The sequence below is a fragment of the Oncorhynchus mykiss genome, chromosome 3 (assembly GCF_013265735.2).
Source record: "Oncorhynchus mykiss isolate Arlee chromosome 3, USDA_OmykA_1.1, whole genome shotgun sequence".
Taxonomy (NCBI): Eukaryota; Metazoa; Chordata; class Actinopteri; order Salmoniformes; family Salmonidae; genus Oncorhynchus; species Oncorhynchus mykiss.
The window spans coordinates 29,458,456-29,470,507 of record NC_048567.1 but is presented as its reverse complement, the minus strand read 5'-3'; the positions used below and the strand labels follow the sequence as shown (position 1 = coordinate 29,470,507).

The 12,052-nt window shown below is 39.4% G+C and overlaps 1 protein-coding gene across 1 annotated transcript; it reads left to right on the top strand.

Moving 5' to 3' along the window:
• The first annotated feature begins 7,465 nt into the window (after nucleotides 1–7,465).
• On the top strand, nucleotides 7,466–11,978 carry mrps15 (mitochondrial ribosomal protein S15). Its single transcript, XM_021595531.2, has 8 exons — nucleotides 7,466–7,790; nucleotides 9,111–9,176; nucleotides 9,256–9,331; nucleotides 9,564–9,612; nucleotides 9,805–9,889; nucleotides 9,997–10,055; nucleotides 10,786–10,977; nucleotides 11,473–11,978. The coding sequence occupies exons 1-8, from the start codon at nucleotides 7,616–7,618 to the stop codon at nucleotides 11,581–11,583; spliced, it is 813 nt and encodes a 270-aa protein (XP_021451206.1). The 5' UTR covers nucleotides 7,466–7,615; the 3' UTR covers nucleotides 11,584–11,978.
• Nucleotides 11,979–12,052: the final 74 nt, after the last annotated feature.

Below are 12,052 nucleotides of genomic sequence, written 5' to 3'. Positions count from 1 at the left end.
TTCTGGTTCTCTCCTCCTGCCAGGCTTTTTCATCTTTCAACTTATATGTTGACTGGCATCTAAACTTTCATAGTATTACTACACTGACCGGCAACACAGTTCGTCTTTCAATCACCCTCATGGGTATAACCAATGAGGAGATTGGAGAGGCAGGACTTCTATTTTAGCCCATGGCAATGCAGACGCTCGCGAGCAGTGTGGGTGCACTAATTGAATAACGTAGATTTCTAAATTTATTTTGCAACTCTCGCGTACGCGAAATGAGTGGTGTGGTCAGCTGATTAAACTATTCTTTAGTAAAGGTTGAATAGTCTATTAACCCTCCCCAACTTGCACAAATTGCTGTTCCCATCTCATTCCTTTCCCTCTTTCATGTGTCATCATTCTGCTCCTGAGTGGCTCTCTTGTGGGTGTGCTGGCAGGATATGGCAGCATCTTCAGGTGTGCGTCAAGAATTCTGCATACAGTAGCATGTTTGTATGAAGGTATGGTTATTAACAGTTAAATTCTTATATGATATGGAGGTACATTTGTATCTTTTTGTCGAGAGCATAACCTTTTTTATTTTCAATCAAAAATAATTGTTCTGAAAGCTACTCTTTTTCCGACACAAAGGAAGTCAAAGCGGACAACTACGAAGATGGCATCTCAGGTAAGCAGCACCGGGCTTTATTGACGTATCCTAAAAATGACATCTGCTGCTTTAATTTGAACGGTCTTTCAGAGAGCGAGCTGATCAAGGGGTCAAATGTAGATATTGCCAGATGTTCACTGTCCGAGGAACAGGCTGAAAGCTTTATTGCTGTTCTGTGTTCTTTTTCTCCAAATCTGCCTGTCTTGTTGTACATGGAACCTGTCTCGCATGCATGAATTAAAAAACCCTTAAGATGTCAGCTGCTAATTTTCAGATTTACACCACATAGTCCAGTGAAAATGTTTGTATTTATCTGTTGCTGCCAAGTCATGATTTCTCTGGGGGTTAGCCTTGTAATAACCAAGTGGTGAGACACACAGCCCTCTGTATTTAAATGTTTCAGGCACACTCCGATAGGTGTCTGCGTCACATACAGTATATTTTATTGACATTATCTTCTATTGTTTGTCCTAATGTGTCTGTTTTTCAGCATAAAGTACTCTGTAGCCACTTAGTGTGGAGACCACACACACTAAGAGTCTCTTCTTCACTTCATCCCTCTCCCCCTTCTCCCTAAATCCTCTAGGTTATATCAGCTGTTTTGGTGAACCCCTCCAGCATCTGAAATGGCTGAAACGGAGGGCACAGCATGATCATAGGTGATATGTCACTTGGTCGGGTCAACAGGAAGTATTAGTAAAGAGATGCTTTACATTGAAATACAGACCGAGTTGTAGTAGTCCCAGAGTTAATGATCCAAGGTCAGTTTTGCATTTCACCTCCTGATTTAAGGTGACTAACTGTTAGAATAAAAAAAAACAAGGCTTAATCATGCTCTCTCTCTATCCATCTGTCACTCGTCTGCAGGTATGTTTTGATGTGAGAGGAAGCCATTCCCGTCATCGCCACCTCATCAACTCTTCCTCGCCTTCTGGCTGGTTAGGAGGCTGGTTAGGAGACACCGCAATTGTGATGAACTGAGAATATTAGGGTAGCACTAATTAATGAATCTTATGTTGTCTGCTGCTGTTCTTAGCCTTTTCCCTTTGTCTTCTACACCGCTCTCCCCACCTTGACTTTCTTCCTCATTTTATAATGCACACCATACAGTTTGAACGTGTATTTATAATATTACAATTATCATGTATTTATGAAACCTGGATATTGAACTTCTTTCAATAGTGTATCACATTCTCCACTGGTTGAAATTAAGTATCTCATTGAAATACTATCCTGTGTCCTCAGATGAATGCAGATAGTTTTTTTTTCTGTATATATGAATTACAAATCAATTATGTTTCTCGTCTATTGCATAGTTACAATGTGTAATCATTGATGTTCCAGGAGCAGGAGTGGTAAACGCATTCATGCAGACACAGCATCATTCAAATAATGCAGTTCGATATGACAAAGAATGTCTCAGATTCATACCTGAACCGCACCTTTATTTGCCAAAGAAGAGTACATGATCAGTGAATATATTCAATGTACAGGCTACAATGTGGGAATGTCACGTGTGGTAATAACTACAGTACTTGCATCCATGGCACTAAAGTTATTATATTCTACTCTATCCATATGCTTCATAATGCCATTCAGACTTGAAGTTGATACAACTATGATAGCTGAGGTTCATAGGTTCCGAACTAATATTCATACCAAACGTTTTAGGGTAGCTGTAGCTAGCTGCACATCCATAGGCATACAGTTATTTTTATCCTCCACTACACAATAAAAAAGTAGCTAGTTAGCTAGCTATGTTACTTCAGCAGCATTGCAAGGCAAGCAGTAAATGCTTTAGCTGGCTAGATTTTTACATCCTGTTTCACAAGGCGACAGCCTGGTTTGTTTTTCTCAGGAGTTCCTAAAACATTAAACAACCCGAATTACAAATGCATTCTCCTAACACTAGCTAGCTGGCTAATGTTAGCTAGTCAGAACTTGCTAATTAGTGATTTTTGTAAACTAACTTTGACAAAAAAAATATGCACAAACGTTTGTCTAACATTAATCCTCAATGTTTTGCTATTTAGTTCCGCTGTAATGTTTTGTCAGCCATCTTTGTTGAATGCCACAAGGCAAGGGTGGCTCGCATCAAAATTTGTCATTGAAACAACTCGATATGGTTGGACCCAAATGCATAATGAGTGCTCTAACTCCCCCTTGTGGTGGTCTGGAGCGATGAAGCTGTGACGCTGGGCACCTTTAAGTCCCGCGGTGCTCGCAACTTTTAAAGGAGGAACCACTGTAGTCATGTGTAAATCAACTGATACAATCCCCCCCAAAAATACATTTTAATATCAAGTTGTGAGTCAACAAAATAGGAAAAATGCCAAGGGGGTTGAAGACTTTCACAAGCCACTGTACATTGTATTACTAGGATATGCTAGATGTAGTTTGAAGAGAGACGATTTGGAGAGACTTTCACTTTCTCTTGAGCTATTTTTGTAGCCTACCTTTTAGGAGATTGGAAGATTTTCAGATGAAGAAATATGGGCAATAAATATTTAGGCCAATTTCTAGGCAATGTAGTAAACTATAGCCAAATCAAAGGCCTATTTAGGAGGTACATCTCCTTGGAAGGATACCTGCTCCGTGCTTCTCTGCCCATGCATAAGCTATAGCCTACTCTCTTTAATTGAGACCACACGCACCTGATCTCGCAGGTATGGCTACTGAACTGAAAGCAGCAAGAATGACAGCAACACTTGCTACGTTTTGCATAGGTCTATTAGATATTGCCTATCTTTTAGAGGGACAATTTGCAGGCAAAGACAAATAAATGGGTAATAAATACTTATTGACAATGAAAAGATGCAACACTCGCTCCACATAGTAGCCTAACCTATATGCACTTTGAGCTCTTTCCTTTTCAATTATGATTATAAAAAATACAGTTGAAGTCTAAAGTATAAATACATCTTTGCCAAATAGATTTAAAGTATTTAAATACTTAAAGTATTCAGTTTTTCACAATTCCTGACATTTATTCCTAGTAAAAATCCCCTATCTTAGGTCAGTTAGGATCATCAATTTATTTTAAGAATGTGAAATGTCAGAATAATAGTGTTAGGAATTTTATGAATAATGACTAAATAGCTACATTTAAATAGAACTATAACTAATTAAACTCTACCCGGTTTTATTTTATCTGATTAATAATGTTAATTCATAAGGAAGGGATTTTGTAGCATGAACAAGGAGTAATTAAAATGTAATAAACACCATTCCAACTTAGTTGGAGAGGTATGTGTTGTGGGTTTTTAAGTAAGCAAAAAGGATCGTTAACCTATGGTTGAACCGACTCAACTTAGCTCTGGGATGTTTAGATAAGGCAGTGAGTGCCTCCCTAGGTTTTCCATTATCTGGAACTGTCTTCTAAATAGTGATGGATGAAGGTGAGACTTCAGAAGTTAAATCTTGATATAGTGTGTGTCTGGAGTGAGCTAGGAGGTTGGAATAAACTTTTGAACCTCTTTGTCTTGGTCGAGAGGAGGAGATTCATTCTATAACCAATGACGTCATATTTTGTATATAAACTGTTGTTTGTGGTTCCATGGCAGCGAGCTCCGAGAATAAATACTGTTATCTAATTTAGATAAGACTCTGTCTATTTTATGCAAATAAGAATCTTACAAATTCTTATAAATAGAGTGATTTAATTAATGTACACATATAGGAATTATGAAATTCCGATGACTTAGAGAGAATGATTTATTTCAGCTTTTATTTATTTCATCACATTCCCAATGGGTCAGAAGTTTACATACACTGAATTAGCATTTGGTAGCATTGCCTTTAACTTGTTTAATTTGGGTCAAGCGTTTCAGGTAGCCTTCCACAAGCTTCCCACAATAAGTTGGGTAAATACATTTTGGCCCATTCCTCCTGACAGAGCTGGTGTAACTGAATCAGGTTTGTAGGCCTCCTTGCTCGCACACACTTTTTCAGTTTTGCCACAACTTTGGAAGTATGCTTGGGGTCATTGTCCATTTGGAAGAACCATTTGCGACCAAGCTTTAACTTCCTGACTGATGTCTTGAGATGTTGCTTCAATATACCCACATTATTTTCCATCCTCATGATGCCATTATTTTGTGAAGCCCACCAGTACCTCCTGCAGCAAAGCACCCCCACAACATGATGCTGCCACCCCTGAGCCACCCCTTTTTCCTCCAAACATAACGATGGTCAATATGGCCAAACAGTTCAATTTTTTTTTCATCAGACCAGAGGACATTTCTCCAAAAAGTACAATATTTGTCCCCATGTGCAGTTGCAAACCGTAGTCTGGCTTTTTTGTGGCGGTTTTGGAGCAGTGGATTTTTCCTTGCTGAGCGGTCGATATGTCGATATACAGTGCCTTGCGAAAGTATTCGGCCCCCTTGAACTTTGCGACCTTTTGCCACATTTCAGGCTTCAAACATAAAGATATAAAACTGTATTTTTTTGTGAAGAATCAACAACAAGTGGGACACAATCATGAAGTGGAACAACATTTATTGGATATTTCAAACTTTTTTAACGAATCAAAAACTGAAAAATTGGGCGTGCAAAATTATTCAGCCCCCTTAAGTTAATACTTTGTAGCGCCACCTTTTGCTGCGATTACAGCTGTAAGTCGCTTGGGGTATGTCTCTATCAGTTTTGCACATCGAGAGACTGAAATTTTTTCCCATTCCTCCTTGCAAAACAGCTCGAGCTCAGTGAGGTTGGATGGAGAGCATTTGTGAACAGCAGTTTTCAGTTCTTTCCACAGATTCTCGATTGGATTCAGGTCTGGACTTTGACTTGGCCATTCTAACACCTGGATATGTTTATTTTTGAACCATTCCATTGTAGATTTTGCTTTATGTTTTGGATCATTGTCTTGTTGGAAGACAAATCTCCGTCCCAGTCTCAGATCTTTTGCAGACTCCATCAGGTTTTCTTCCAGAATGGTCCTGTATTTGGCTCCATCCATCTTCCCATCAATTTTAACCATCTTCCCTGTCCCTGCTGAAGAAAAGCAGGCCCAAACCATGATGCTGCCACCACCATGTTTGACAGTGGGGATGGTGTGTTCAGCTGTGTTGCTTTTACGCCAAACATAACGTTTTGCATTGTTGCCAAAAAGTTCAATTTTGGTTTCATCTGACCAGAGCACCTTCTTCCACATGTTTGGTGTGTCTCCCAGGTGGCTTGTGGCAAACTTTAAACGACACTTTTTATGGATATCTTTAAGAAATGGCTTTCTTCTTGCCACTCTTCCATAAAGGCCAGATTTGTGCAATATACGACTGATTGTTGTCCTATGGACAGAGTCTCCCACCTCAGCTGTAGATCTCTGCAGTTCATCCAGAGTGATCATGGGCCTCTTGGCTGAATAATTTTGCACGCCCAATTTTCCAGTTTTTGATTTGTTATAAAAGTTTGAAATATCCAATAAATGTCGTTCCACTTCATGATTGTGTCCCACTTGTTGTTGATTCTTCACAAAAAAATACAGTTTTATATCTTTATGTTTGAAGCCTGAAATGTGGCAAAAGGTCGCAAAGTTCAAGGGGGCCGAATACTTTCGCAAGGCACTGTAGGACTTGTTTTACTGTGGATATAGATACTTTTGTACCTGTTTCCTCCAGCATCTTCACAAGGTCCTTTGCTGTTGTTCTGGGATTGATTTGCACTTGTTTCACCAATGTACGTTAATCTTCTAGGAGATAGAAGATGTCTCCTTCCTGAGTGGTATGGGCCAAAATTGTGGCCAACAATGTGATTTTCTGGATTTTTTTTCCTCATTTTGTCTGTCATAGTTGAAGTGTACCTATGATGAAAATTACAGGCCTCTCTCATCTTTTTAAGTGGGAGATCTTGCACAATTGGTTGCTGACTAAATACTTATTGGATTGTGTAGAAATGCAGGAAATTAGCTTTATGTAATTAGTTACAAAACAATGGAAATGCAATTGTGTATTGCTGTTTGTCTGATATCCAACAATCCATGATCAGCAACGCTGACAATGAGAACATTTTGCAGAGAAAATGGGTTGAGACAAACTATTTAGGCTCAGAATTACATGTGGTCCATTGTTTACCTTGTCATCAATGACATGTGGCCCATTGTTTACCTTGTTACTTGGCAACGACCACAAGGGTGTTTCAAAGAGCTGTCAGCTTCAAGTTTTAATGTCACATGCACAAGTACAGTGAAATGTTTTTCTTGCAAACTCAAAACCCAACAATGCAATAATAATAATGTATTACTAGAAAAGAAAAACAAATTGAAATACACAATAAAGTAAGTAAGTAAGAAAGCATACCATATACAGGATTTAAAAAAAAAAAAGTCAGTTCCAATACCCTATTTACATGTGCTAGTCAGCAGTAGCAGTGTGGAATTAATAAAACACACATGTAAAGAGATGCCCTGGTGGCCGCAGTGCAATTTAGAATTAGCCCAAAAACCTACAACCCGCGACCAATACATTTTCACCAGCAGCATAGTTTTCAATGTAGCCCAATTACCTGAAAACTGCAGACATAGCAACCCGGCTCTGCTCCCTGCCCACTCAACCTATTTTTATTTCCGGCTTCCTGATAGTTTGAGATGATTTCTTAAATTCTGAACATTTTAATAGCATGAAAATATTATTGTTGATGTTTTGGTCATTCAAAGGCTATTGTTACTTGGGAAATAGGATGAGTGTGCAATACCTTTAATGTATTGGTATTGGCCCTATACAGTTTACTATTTTCCACTCTTGCATAAAAAAAGGATTCTGAAATAAATACTGTAAATACCAAGGATAATAACGCTAGAGTCTGTTTTGAACATACCGGTACGATTATTCAAGCATCCTTCTCATTTCCTGAATTGACTTCTCCGTCTGATTGGTTATGTCTAATCAAAATGGCGATCCTCATGTGAGGGACGAATGCTGTTTACTCGTTACATTTTGACCATTAATACCGGACATATATCAAATCATCTCTGAATCAGCCATGTTATCAAGCATGGCTTTAAGAAGTGCTTTTAAATCGACATCTGTCGTTCTGCGAGAATGTGGTGTTTTATCCAGACTGAAAGGAACCTGTGCGTCTCTCCGATTGAGACATGGGGCATTCACCTCTGTCACCACAGGGCCTTCACACAGCAACAATGAGACTGCATTGACAGGTAAATAAATATATATTTATACTCCTAATTTCACAGAGTAGACATGTGTGCTTACGATATGTTAGTTAGCTAAGAAGGAGGCCGTATTAGTCAATGCAACAATGAAACGTCTTGTCGATGCGCGCGGCTGTTAATTTTCTGCACTTGCTCGCATGCATGTCAACTAGCTAGCTGCACACGCCGAGCAAGAATCAAGGAACCATTACTGAAAAATACGGAATAGGTAGATTTTGTGTGAAACCCCACTTATCATCATCATCATCAGAACACCTCGTAAAAATGTGTTTTTCCATTAGTCATGTAGTGAGTACAATTCTTCCTTGGGTAGGCCAGGAGAGGGCACTGCAGCAATTAGCTAGGATATCTAGTGCACATATAGCTAATCACAACAGCAGCAAACATGATAGACAGGTACACGAGTTATTCTCTTCGTGTACACAGTGACACAGGCTTTCTATTTGTATAGGGACATCAACTCACTACCCCATTGTCCTTATCCTCCTGTGTACTAACTAGGCTAGCTATATGGTTTCATTATAAAAATAGATTACATAAAATGGATCCTTATTGTATACTAATGTAGTGATAACTATAGCTAGTAGCTACCTATCTAACCAGCTGAAATTAAAGGAATATTTTTTTAACCAGACTGGTGCGAAGGTAATGCCATTTTAACCCAGACATATGACTAATACATTTCCTATAATTTAATCAGTCGGTCTGCTAGTAAGTGTTTTTTATGAAAAGGATGTGGGAACCAGAGTTATTTTCCCCACAGGCCCCCTGCAATGTGTCTGCAGCAGCTTTTCTCTTCTCACTCCACCACTCTTGGTCATGTATGCAGAACATGACACTCAACTCTTGTTTCTATTATCTCAGCACTACTGTTCACAAAATGTAGGCTTACATCAAAGTAAGTAAGATATCCCAACTCTTACTGCAAACCATGTTGCTGCTGAACATGCTTACAGATGCTTTCTCATGCAGACACATACACTGAGTGTACAAAACATTAAGAACACCTTCCTAATATTGAGTTGACCCCCCCCCCCCCCTCTAATTTTCCCTCAGAATAGCCTCAATTCGTCAGTGCATAGACCGTGTCGAAAAGCGTTCCACAGGAATGCTGGCCATTGTTGTGTCCAATGCTTCCCACAGTTGTACCAAGTTGTCTGGATGTTCTTGGGGTGGTGGAGTGCACAAAATGTTTTGTGCACTCAGTGTAGTTGCAGGCAAAAATCTGGCACCATCCTATGGTTCATAAAGCAATGAACTAACAGTAATTATGTATTGTTTGATAATTTGTTTAATTCTTACCAGGTATTGGGAGTTTCACCATTCAGTCTGTGAGAAACTATGCCCGTGTCGTAAGAAAGAAGAAGCCAGGTATGGAGGACCAAGGTCAACTATTTGATCTAAGACCACTTGGATGTTTGATATTTACTGTCTAAGTTTTTTCCATCAGTGATGAAAAGTCAGTTGAGTGATCTTCCTCCGACAATGCTGAAAATGGAATATGCCGCTGTTCCACTCGCTCAAACGTATGTACATTTAATTTGTCCAAACTTAAATTAAATGTATTTCATGTCATGCAGACATGGCTCATGTATGTTCAACTCTCCCATGTCCAAACAACTACAGCATTGAGATGTTGTTTAAAATAGTTATTCTGTCTTTATTTGTACAATATATAGGCCTACTCTGCCTTTGTACTATACCTCTTCTATACAGTACATCTCTTCCTAATGCTGATCTGTTATTATGTGTTTACAGAGCTGATGACCTTGTCAAAAGACTTCTGACACTGGAACTAGCAAGCCATGTATGTTCTTTTCACCTTGTTACTACATTCTATTCATCTAGTCTTTCTCTTTGCGCTCATAAGAAAACTACAGTAGAGTAACTACAGTTTGTGTATACCTGTTCGTTGCTATAGTTTACATTATGATATGACCGTTTTTCTATACCTATGCTGGATATTGCATAATCAAAACACCATGTTGTGTGTCACCAGAGCGAGAAGTTGAAATTGAAAACGGAGCAGCTGATTGCAAAAGTCCAGAGGGATGAAGCTGACCGCAGCTCTACAGAAGTCAAGGGTAGGTTCCCGTTTTGGGACTAGTGAACAACCGTGCTTTTCCTCTGAGGAACCACCTTATTTCAGCAATCGTTTGTTCATTCCTTAACCCCTTTCTTGACCTTTTAGTGGCCATTTTGACCTCCAAAATCCGAAACTACCAGGAGCACCTGCACAAACATACAAAGGTGTGTATGGGTGACGGGTAAATGCAAGACTGTGTAATTTTAAGTCCCTATAGTAACAGTGACGTGCATGCATATTATTTCCACACGTGTAATTTCCTATCCCCTCCCTATCTGGTGTGAGGTTTGTCAACAGGATTTCCTGTGTAGTGCATACACATACCATGACATTTGACAGAGTAGTAGTGGTGGTGCTGCTGCATGCTGGGAATTTAAACTGTCACAATGTATACACGTAACATTGAATCAAACATTTTTGCAGACATATTGCAAAATATAACTATTTTAGCACAGCTAAAATGTTAAAGCCAAGGTTTGGCAGTCTGTCACTATACTGTGTCTCACTTTTTGTATCTCACTCCCCCCACGCTTTTTTTAGTTTGGCTTTGAAAGTCTCAAAATCACTATGTTATTTTTAATTAGAACAAAACCCTCCTCTATTATGTAAAAGACATGTTCCCAGACTAGGGGTTTGATTCAATCTGTAGCCATGAAGAGCTGCGTTACAGCACAATATACATTTAAAGGCAATATTCTTGCGGAGACATCATTCACGGTGAACGCTGCATTGGTCAGCTCAATGAGATATTACCTTTACATTTCAATCGCCCTACAGTGCTGCTCTTCAACGCTATGGATTGAATCAAGCCTTAAATAATGTTATCTCTTTAAGCTTATTTTTTCTCCATTTGACCTCTGACTCTGTGTTTCGGCCCCCCCATCTTTGTATCAGGACAAAGCGAACAAGCGATGGATGCTCATGGCCATTGACCGCAGGAAGAAGCTGCTCAAGCACCTCAGGGTAACGCGCTACGACGCCTTTGAACATGTCTGCCAGCAGCTGGGCATCACCTACACTTTCCCTCCGGAGTACTACAGACATGCCACCCGACGCTGGCTGGCCAAGAAGGCCCTGTGCATAAAGGTACACAACAAAACTCTATTCACTTTATTTAGCGCAGTTTTCTAGCTTGGTTCCAGAGTGGTTTGTACTGTATGGTTGGCAAGACAGCACAAACAGATCTGGGACCAGACAAGCAATTTTCTTGTTACTATTTCTGCTGTATGCAGGCTGTTGAACCAGGGCTTTTACCATTAGTCTAATGCATGACTTAATCTAAAAGTCAAAGCAAAGCTTTTTTATTTTTATCTATATTTAACTAGGCAAGTAAGTTAAGAACAAATTCTTATTTTCAATGACGGCCTAGGAACAGTGGGTTAACTGCCTTGTTCAGGGGCAGAATTACAGGTTTTTGTCTTGTCAGCTCAGGGATTCGATCTTGCAACCTTTCGGTTACTAGTCCAACGCTCTAACCACTAGGCTGTTTGCCGCCCCAAATGAAGACATTTATAATTTGGTTGTTGTTGTCATTTTTGTTGGGTGTTTTTTGTAGGTTCATCTGATTGTGTACTTTCTTAGGTCTTCAAAGAGGTGCAGAAACAGAAACTGGAGCAAAGGAAGAAAATTAAGCAGACCCCTCCCCCCACGTTGGCAGAACCAGCCAGGACAGCAGCTACAGGAACCCAATAAACTGCTACAGTATCCAATGTCTGTCTTATGCATTCAGTCTTGCTCTCAATGGACAAATTAGTTTTGCATGGCCCAGTGAGCGGGGTTTGCTCCTTTTCGACCATTCCATTTGTCCTAAGGAGAAATCTCCACCCACCCATGCCACCAGTTCATGTAAAATTAATTTTCCCATGTATTGTTATACTGTAATAAGAAACATGAATAACTTATTGTTTGTAGTACACCAAGTCTTCATTCTTCTTGTCCCTTCTGCAAGTAGATGCATCATCAAATAAATGCAGTGACGCAGATATGTGGTTTTGGTGTGGGCAATGTCTATGTGCTCCACATATGTGACCTGAGAGTGTCAAATAAACCCACAATGAATCATTTAATAAAATGTATTGTATAATCCATTTGTTTGCTCTCTTTTTAAAAAACGTTTATCACATATAGTCACTTGGGTATGGTGATATGTAACTACCCCAAT

What these genes read in the sequence shown, in the direction of transcription:
- mrps15 (XM_021595531.2), top strand. Translation starts at nt 7,616, where the DNA reads ATGTTATCAAGCATGGCTTTAAGAAGTGCTTTTAAATCGACATCTGTC. An exon ending in CGTAAGAAAGAAGAAGCCAG is followed by an intron (nt 9,177 to 9,255) that starts GTATGGAGGACC and finishes TTTTTCCATCAG; the next exon opens with TGATGAAAAGTCAGTTGAGT. An exon ending in ACCTGCACAAACATACAAAG is followed by an intron (nt 10,056 to 10,785) that starts GTGTGTATGGGT and finishes TCTTTGTATCAG; the next exon opens with GACAAAGCGAACAAGCGATG.